The sequence below is a fragment of the Stegastes partitus genome, unplaced genomic scaffold (assembly GCF_000690725.1).
Source record: "Stegastes partitus isolate 25-593 unplaced genomic scaffold, Stegastes_partitus-1.0.2 Scaffold828, whole genome shotgun sequence".
Lineage (NCBI taxonomy): Eukaryota > Metazoa > Chordata > Actinopteri > Pomacentridae > Stegastes > Stegastes partitus.
In genome coordinates, this window is record NW_007578559.1 from 86,645 (window position 1) to 96,621 (window position 9,977).

The 9,977-nt window shown below is 40.0% G+C and overlaps 1 protein-coding gene across 1 annotated transcript in view; it reads left to right on the forward strand.

Annotated features, from left to right (window-relative positions):
- Positions 1-9,977, forward strand: part of cemip (cell migration inducing hyaluronidase 1) — a 107,179-nt gene that overhangs the window by 81,004 nt on the left and 16,198 nt on the right. The window contains exons 15-19 of the mRNA XM_008292738.1: positions 456-525; positions 1,034-1,162; positions 4,063-4,148; positions 6,370-6,501; positions 6,813-6,848. Of these exons, the coding sequence (XP_008290960.1) occupies positions 456-525; positions 1,034-1,162; positions 4,063-4,148; positions 6,370-6,501; positions 6,813-6,848 (453 nt within the window). The remainder of the gene's footprint in view (positions 1-455; positions 526-1,033; positions 1,163-4,062; positions 4,149-6,369; positions 6,502-6,812; positions 6,849-9,977) is intronic.

Sequence of the window (9,977 nt, forward strand, 5' to 3'; positions counted from 1 at the left end):
ACAGTCCTTGTTCATTGTTTATATAAAATCTTAAAGTTTCCACCTTCTCAGTATGTCATTCATCATTTCAGCTTCCACAGAGCTCTGACTTGTGAGCATACAATCAAAGGTAATGGTAACATTAGCTGTGCAAGGTGCTAACATGAAAGAATTTGTTATGGTGGTACTTCTGAGGTAAAGGAATGCCATTGTTAAACATCTTTATAATCTGACAGCTTTTATTTGACACCTCCAAGTTGTACAATACACATATGGGATTAAATACTCTCCACTGAAATATAGTTCAATTCATAGTGTTACTGTCATTAAATGACTTGTAATAATGTGACAATTACAAGTCATTTTCTCTCCTCAGTCACTGTTGCTTTCTTTTAAGAAGCAGCGTTCTCACTTTTATCTGAAGTCCAACAGTCAAACTCTTTTTTTCTTTTGCTTTGCACTCTTCCTCTTTATAGCGCAACTTCAACTTTCTGGATCGCCAACCCCAATAACAACCTCATCAACTGTGCTGCTGCAGGCTCAGAGGTGAGTTTCTCACTCCGGCATTTCCCTCCCCCCCACACCCCACTCCCCTTCCCTCCCTTCCTCCCCCATCTCTCCAGGTGGACATCTATCTCATTACCACATTGCCAGGTCAGATTAATGGCTGTATACTCCTATTAACTTCAGAATCAAACAGACAACCGACAGAAGCACCGCCGCTTTTTCACTATGATAGAGTGCCAATTATGATTCTGGAATTTAACAGGGATACATTGAGCGTAATGGAGTTTATCCTCACCAATGTATTAACATTTCTCATTTGCATACCTGTGAAGAACACAAACACAAAAACAGACAGGATGACATATAAAGAGACAAGGTTGATGCCGTGGTTCTGTGTGTGAGCGTATGCATATGCTGATGTATGTACAACAATGTGGGCACATGAGTCTACACATGTGCATGAATATTTTGTTGTACATTTATTTAAAAATCTTTGCATAACAGCCTCTTTTTGTATGTATATGCTTGTGTGTGTGTAAACCCCCAGGAAACGGGTTTCTGGTTCATTTTCCACCATGTGCCCACAGGCCCCTCAGAGGGGCTGTACTCCCCTGGACACACTGAACACACACCTATGGGCCAGTTCACCAACAACAGAGCCCATTCCAACTACAGGGTGAGTCTGAGGACGAATGGTTCTGGAGGGAAACGGGGTACCGGGATGAATGATGATCATGCCTTGTATACAATTTTTGCACAACAATTAGATATTACATGAAACGCTAAAGCATATATTGCTGCGCAAATGCATTCAAAATACACTTAAAATGACATAATTATACACTTTAGGACAATTTATGTATGTGTCATTTTGCCAGCATCTCTTTTTATTTATCTGTTTGTGCTAAATAATGTTCAGATTTGTTTTAAGTGCAAATTAAGCTTAAAACAGTTTCCTTGAAGCACAGCGAGCTGAGACAACGCCCACCAAGTGTGAAGATGGAAACAGAACTTGACCATTATTCACCTTGGCACAGTAAAGGCACATTGGGCAATAAAAAAGCCTTGATGATGGGGCAGCAGTGGGTCAGGTGCTCGAGCAGGTGGTCAGTGTCTTGGACAAGACACTGAACCGCATGTAGGCGAGCACCCACACTTTACCGCCATTGGTGTGTGTGTGTGTGTGTGTGTGTGTGTGTGTGTGTGTGTGCTTGAATGGGTGAATAAGAAACACATTAAACACATTAAACATGCTCTGTAGACCTAGCTAAGGTTCAAAAGGTGCTATATCGGTGCAGGTCATTTACAATTTACAGTGATGTCTTCAAGGTAATCATCGTTTGACAAGGTGACAACATTACAGGTTGTAGTATGGTATTTCCAGATTTTGTCCTAAAGAAAGCGGTGTTTTGTTTATTTAAAATATTTCTTGATTAATAGATATTTGATAAATATAATAATGACATCAACTGTTTATTAATTGATAAATAAGAGCTAGAGGGAGGTATGGCTACAGATTCTATGTCACAAATGGGAAAGAAGGAAGGGTTAATAATGACAACAACAAAATTCAGGACAAACAACAGAAACAAAGGAAAGTGAGCTAAAGCAGTGGGATTAGATGGAGAGGACAGGAGATAGTTTAAAAGTGCCTGTGGCATCAACCAGAGCTCAAGCAGAGAGAGATTTAGGAGGCGCTCGTGGATAAGGAAGTGTTATTGCTACCTCCCTCCATTTTCTACCCCCAACGGTGATCTCTTTTCTTTTCCATCTCGCTTTTTTCTTCCCTTCTTCGCTTTTAATTTGGATCATCCTAATGGGGGCATAGCTCATGTCAGGTTGCCTCCCAGAATGTTTGTGAGAGAAGAGGTCGTGTCCAGGCTGCAGGTTAGGCATGCCCAGCAGCAACACAGCGGTGGTGTCTTTGCTTTGAAGCAACAAATTGGCTGAGGAAGGCTTCTATCATTGTGAATGTTTTTGTTTAAATATAAAGGAAAGTGAAAGGATTTTGGTTTAAGAGTTCCAATACATCTGGGGCATCTTGTTCTTTGGGTAGTTGATGGAAGTTGTGTCGAGTGTTTAAAGGCTTAGTTTGAATTTATAAGGCGTCAGTGTTTCACCTGCAGTAGATGCATGCCTCCAGTTTAGAGAAGCAGACAGAAGTACTGGCACAGAAGCTAGGAATGTATTTTAACCACCTAAAAAAGGCCTGACACTGAAAATTTTTACCATTTTACCTTGTCATCATGCAGCCCTTTCGGGAGGGAACTGAAGTCATTGTGTTATTCTTTTCTCAGCCACCAGACTCTTTTGTCAAAAACAGTCATTTTACCTGACAGAATGAGGAGTTGCCTTGATCGGTTTAGGTTTTTTGTGTAACTTCTCAACTGAACTAATGTGCTGAAAATCCTGAGTCACACACAATAACAGATTCCTGTTTTAAACTGTTAACCACCATCCAGTGCAGGTAAGACGCGGACTTTGGATAGATAGCTCAGGCAGTCTCACTTTAAAAAGACAACACAAACCAACACTTCTGATTTAAGGTCAGTGCTGTGTTTACATCTGTCTTGGGTGCATCACCCTCGTACTTCGGTAATGCATATGTTTTTGTGTTTTTCTTAAATATTTGAATGTTTAAAGTAATGCTTCTCACTAGTACTGCCAAATGTACTATGAATCATATTCAACTCCACAGCTCTTTGCAGCCATGTGCCTTTTAGCTCATTATTTTATTTCTGCGGCTTGCATATTGACTGTAAAGTTGCATCCCAATTACACCAATCTCATCCACCAAATAAAACCTACATGAGATATAAAGCAGATAAGACACTAACTACCCACCATGAAGCAGGAGAGAGCTGATAGAAAAACAGTAGCAGGTAAAGCAAATCACAAGTATAGCAGGTAAAGAAAAAGAACTTTTTTTTTTTTTTTTAAGGAAATGGTAGCCACTAAACCAAAGCTACAGTCCCATGAAAAAATAAGTAAAGGATCACAACGTCAAGGTTAATAGTCCGTTTTATTAAACCTCGCACAAACACTGTCAGGGACACATGATTCAGAAGCATATTCACTGAGACTGATTGCATACATGAGAGCAGCTGCATCTGATTTAACCCGAGTGCATTTCTCTTCATTAAAAACCGATGCTGGCTGTTCAACATGTGTCTGGAACAGGGTGCAAAAGAAACGTCTCCTGCTACTCAGCCTGATTTATTTGTTGAAGTTGCCAATAAACATGTTTCACAATGACATTCATGCACTTTTTTTTTTTGCAAAAGGAAAATCCAAAAATAACACAGAAATAGCTCACCAAAAAGGTCAGCGTGTGTAGGAAGTCTGTTGAGTGTTTTCATAGTCTCATAATATTAATTTTATATATGTTAATAAAACGAGTTTTTTGGCGGCTCAGTGTGAGTAGGAGGAAACAGCTTGATTTAGGTTTAAAAGTACCTATAAAATCATGGTAAATCAACTTTTGAACATTGTTCAGAAAGACAACTTACTTCAAACATTGCTTCATATCATTTTTGTTTAGGGTCTATACCTAATTGTGTCTTCTTTCTCTTCTAGGCTGGAATGATCCTTGATAATGGAGTAAAGACCACCCAGGCAAATGACAGGGATAAAAGACCCTTCCTGTCTCTGGTTGGAGCCAGGTCAGACTTAACATCCTCACCCCATGACAAACTAGCTGAAGCTATATCACACCCAGTATAGCTATGCATGGTGAATTTGCTGCCTGTAATGGACATGTTTCCTGTGGATCTTTTGTAACTGTTTATTTTAAGCATGATAGTTTTTCCTAAACTTAACAAAGTAGTTTTGGTCCCAAAATGTATCAGCAAGTGACAATAAAATTGAAATTTTAAAAATAGTGCACACACACTGGACATGAACCTCAGCCTTAAAAGCAGGGCTTATAAGTGGAGCGGAACAAGGGATATTTCAACATCACAGACCTGTGGGCCTCATAGCCCCCACACAGCGCTCGATATCGCTCAACTTAGATTTCACCTCCCTCCACACAAACTGCTCACCACTCACTCTAACAAAAGAAACACGGCTGAGTGTTCTTTTCCCAGATTACTTTAAATGTAATTCATTGCGTTTAAAAGTATCCCAATCCAACTTGCCTCAAATCTATGGTTAATACTTCTTTAGCTAGTAAAGACAAGCAGACCATTAGGTTATTAATCGAAAATATCTTCTCTAGTTACCCAACAAATTAAAGATATTAAATGATTCCTCTCCAGTTACACTCAGGCCTTTAAGGAAAATACAATACCACCTCTAAAGTGAAATAACTCAGTAGGCCAAGGCTAACTAAATGAAAGTAATTTGGCCTAGGCCACAAAACACAAGTTAACCAAGCCTATATTTGCTGTAATGTGCAATTTTTAAATTTTAATAAGTGAGGTTTATAACTTGTAGCTGCTGTTTTTTAAGTTTACCTTTAAGAATGTAAGTTTGGCCACACTTGGAGGCTTCGGACTGATGCGGTGGTTTCTGGACAGCAGGCCAGCAGTGGATGACCAGACTTTCAGCACTTGCAGAGCCGCTTGGGATGCTGAACATTGTGTGTGTTGCGTTAGCCAGGTGCAGACAGGAGTCGGTGTTTTCTTTCCAAAACAGAATAACATCTGACTCAGGGTTCCAGCTCGGACAGGAGAAATCGTTTTCATCTTCATCTTTGGCGTCTTCAGACAAGCGCAGTTGCTCACATAAGCATGCCCTGAAAAGGCAAACTTTTCTGCTTATTCAGGGCTCAGGATTCAGGGAGGTTGGTCCTATACTTGGTGGACTGGTGACACTGTTACTTACCTTAGTTTATTCTATGAGGAGGTCGTGGGGGAAAAGTTGCAGCAATGCCCACTGGAAGTGTAGCTTCAGTAAGCAGGGACCTAGTTTTCATGACAACAGGAAGATCTTCCTCAGACTCCATAGCTTCTTTTGCATTTTGTCTGTAAGGTCTGCCAGCGGTGCCAACACATCAGCAATGTGTGTCAGCTGGTGTACTTTGTGTTATGGTGTTATGTGTGGTCGTGGTACACTTGACTCTTCATTTATCTTTGGCTCCTATAACCAAAGAATGTGCTTCCAATATTCATCAGGATTCTTTCCATGACTTAGCACAATTGACTCTTGCAGTTTAGTCCAGGACAGCAAGGGTGTTTTACTTGGATCCTGTCCATTGAGGATGATATCCTGAACTGACCTTCATACAGTCTGAACTGCTTTGTGCAAGTTGTGCACTGTCCATGACAACATGTTAGGCAGATGGCCACTCCAGCTCTGATTAGTGGCACTATGACTCATTCTATACCTTCTAATTACTGCTTCAACTGTGTTGATAGATTTTATTAGGGTAGGTAGAAATCACATGTGTACTCAGTCTGGGATCACAGGTGCATTTACTTACTGTTTTGCTTTGAGTTTCTACATGAGTCCATGTGTTTTCATATAGTCTTCAAAACTATGTGTTTGTATTGTTTATTAGGGAATACTTTATTGTCAGCTTAGAAATAAAATGATTATTGAGAGATGATACGGTTGTACTGGGGTGTACTCATGTTTGTTGTATACTGTACATCAGTTACTTTGCTATTGTACTCAGGAGTAACTGTAGGGCAAGTGTTTGTAATTAGGGTCATAGCAACCACAGTGTCCCCAAAGCAACCAGGACATTAAAGTAGCCTGATCTGTATATGGTTAGCACAAATGTAAAACAACAAAAAATAAAACCAGAAAGTAAAAGAATCACAATACTCTGTAAAAATAAATAAATAAATAAAAAAATTTAACTTTTCAGCTACGAATACAGCTCAAACGTAAGTATCATCAAATACTAACATTCTGTTACCCTACTCCATTGTTTAGGTATGGACCCCACCAGGATGCTGATCCCTTCAAACCCAGAGTCCCTGCTCTTATCCACCACTTTGTAGCCTATAAGAACCAGGACCATGGAGCCTGGCTGAGAGGAGGGGATGTCTGGCTCGATAACTGCCAGTGAGTAGTACATGCATGGACCCTAGATTGAGCAAAGTGTTGACAAGTAAAGAAATGAGTGAATATATGTTTGTCCAAGTGAAGTTTGTCAACTTTTAGTGCAAATGAATGTAGCAAAAAAAAAAACAAATTCTCATCATGAGTTTTGCGTGTCACAGCTGGTTATTCTGCACATTTGATGACAGATGAAAGTGAGAAATTCATCCCTATCTGACACCTTTGTATCCCCCTTAGACTGTGTGTGTGTTCTCTGGAGACAGCAATATGTTGCTGTGCTTGTAGCAATAATATTCTCCCATTTTTTCGTTTAGATTTGCTGATAATGGCATTGGCCTTACTCTGGCAAGGTAAGACTCCCTCTCTATTAAACCACTGGTCATATTTCTATGGAGAGGAACAAAGGGCCATTGTATGCATTTACTGCTCTCTCTCTCTCTCTCTCTCTCTCTCTCTCTTTCTTTCTATCTACTTAATCTTTTTCTCTGAGTGTGAGTAATTGGAAAATGCCTTATAAGGAGAATGCTTAGGAAACACTATGACACGGAGTGTTTTGATGCAATGTGAAAAGTTATTGAGGAGTGTGGTGGTCACAGATGTAGTAATTGGTCAAAAGTTACAACTGGCTTTACCAAGCTTGGTTTTTTTTTTCAGTGCTCTGTTCAGAAGGGTGTGTATCCCTCAAAATGACACCTTCCTGTAACTGTCTGGAGAGCACATGAATCTTAAAATCAGACAGTTTTCTGTTTTAAGGTGTGTTGAGTAAACAAAGCTTTTGTAAAATAATTAAGTAAGGCAGAACTCTGCGGCTCTGGGGTTGTGCTGCAGTATGGCTGAGAAGAATATGCTTGGTATTCTCTGACTTTATCACTGACTATTCATTTTAATGGAACATTGAACATTGAGATTGAGCCGAGGCTTAACAGGCTGTCAACTGACAGTGGAACTGGTTAAGTATAAGGCTGCCCACTCACAGCTGATGGTTGTCATGGCAGTGAAGTCAAAAAGAGCATTTTCTATCATCTCACTTTAAATAGTAATATAATCAATGGCGCCCCACAGCTGATGTCCTGCATTTACGTAGATTTTCTCAGATAACTTCCCTGCCATAAAAAGTGAGTGGATCATGTGGGCTGTCCACTCCTGACCAGATGTTGCCTGTGGTATCGTTGTTTGCTAACAGAGCAAAGAATGGAGATTTTACAGTCATGTGTTCACTGTGGGTTGAGATCTACCCAAAACCAATCGGCCACACTATGTTCACACAAACATTCAGACAGCTTCACAAAGCTTCGTCCTGGTAGATCAAGCCTAGCGGGTATGCATAAACGTGGTCTTTACTCATTTGATATCATACCTCTATAAAGATGAGGGACTCCCAAAATGCAGATTCAAAAATAATCATCCTGTAGGATAGTCTCTACAGTCTGGACTCTGCAGCTCTCCAGAAAGCCAGATTCAGCTGTTTTTCCTGCAGAGGGTTCAGTTCTTCAACGTATACGTCACCATGCTGAGGATGTTCCGCGGTAGCCAGTGTTTTTTTCCATGCTGTGCTCTGCCAGGGGAAAAACCTGAGGATGGATGACACCAAAGGGCTCAAACTTCTTAAGAAGGCTGCCTGGGTGTGGAGCTGGACAGTGCACAGCAGAGAGAAGTTGTTGTTAAAATGCCTCTCAAACATGGACAGCATCTCTCAGCCTCTGCTCACTATTCTTGCTATAATATGACAAAATGCTTTACTGATGCCTCTAAGAGAAACTTCTGTCCTTTGGCCATCCAAAGGAATTTCTTTTTCGGCTCAATATTTTTTTTTTAAATCTTTAAAACAAAATTTTAATTTAGCTTTTTTATTCAGTTGTACAGTTTCAGCGATCTTTGTAACAGTAACAAAGGAATATTCTTTCTGGGATTATAAAACTCTTACTCCTATTATTTTAGTATGACTCAGACTCCTACCGAACTGAATAGTTTACTTTCCCTCATGCAACCAGACAGCAGCTGTCACCCACTTTTTAATGTCCAAACTTTTACTTTCTACCATCTCATAACCTAGCTGAAAAAAATACGTAATGCTTATAACCCTTATTTTCAAAATTCTAAGACATATAGTTGTTTTCACACAATAAGCATAAGAGATGACATTGGGTGAGTTGTCATTAAACAGCAGGGATGCTTGGTTTATATTAGTTGGAGAAAAACATATCATACAATATATATTATACCTGTTATTTCAGCTTAAACACTTGTCAAGTGTCTTCATTTATTTCTGCAATCCTGAGCATGATTTGAATATCAGCTGGGTTAGCTGTATATCAGTAAGAATATGAGTAAGAAACAATGCACATGCTTCAGAGCTTTTTTTTTCTTATGCAGGAACACAGGAGCCGACCAAGGCTACTGTTATTTTCAGTTACTTTCAGTCAATTTGCATTTGAGCTGTTGACTCAGACAACTTTTCAGAGGATTAAAATCGCTTTTATTTTCAGCAATACAAATACACAATGTTACAGAGGCAGCTTTAAAGATGTAATCCCTATGAACATATAGCTGTGACTGAAACAAAGAAATATAGTGCTCAACAAATGAAGGGTACACTGAAATCACACCAGAGATCTCAATGAACAAAACTTCAAGTTTAACATCTTTATTTATTTTATCTGTAATTCATTCAAAACAAAATGATGTAAGAACGATCAGTGGTACCCAAAATCTTTTACCCACTAAAGGCTGGATTCAAAATCATGCTGTAAGGTAAAGTGAAAACTGAAATCATAGGCTAATCCCTCATGTGTTCATTTCAAACAATGTTAAAGCATGCTCCTGATGAGACTGTGCATAGTGTCCTGGGGGATCTATTCCTAGACCTGGATCAGGGCATCTGGACGATCTGTTTCGTTACTTGTTGACTTCAGATGCACCAATTTATGAGGGCTAGTCAATGGCATTATTGCCATTGTCATCTAGGAACTGCCAACACACTATGGCCGAGCACAAGGCCCAGCATTGTCCTGCACCAGGATGAATCCAGGGCCCACTGCCCCGGCGTACTGTCTGAAAGAGGCTCTGAGGATTTCACCCTGGTGCCTAACAGCCAGCATACTGTTGGAGCGTCACACAGACCTCCATGTGCTAGCCAAGGACATGCAACCTGAACAGGCTGCAGGTATTACCTCATGCTGAGAGCAACGACAAAGGCATGAGCAAAATGCAAAACTTGAGACAAGCCAGTCAAGAAGGATAAGGAGAGAGAAATGATCTGTGGCCACCACCTGCAAAACCATTCGCTTTTTGAGGTTGTCTTGTCACTTTCACCTGCACTAAAGCAGGTGAAACTGATTGACAATACCTTCCTGACTGGCCCATTAATTCCAGAGCTTTAACTGAATAAGTGATGTACTATGATGATTAAATGTTTTTTTGGGCAGTGTAGTTAGTAGTTAGCCCATGCTCTGACCATAAATGACCGTAGATTATAGAGT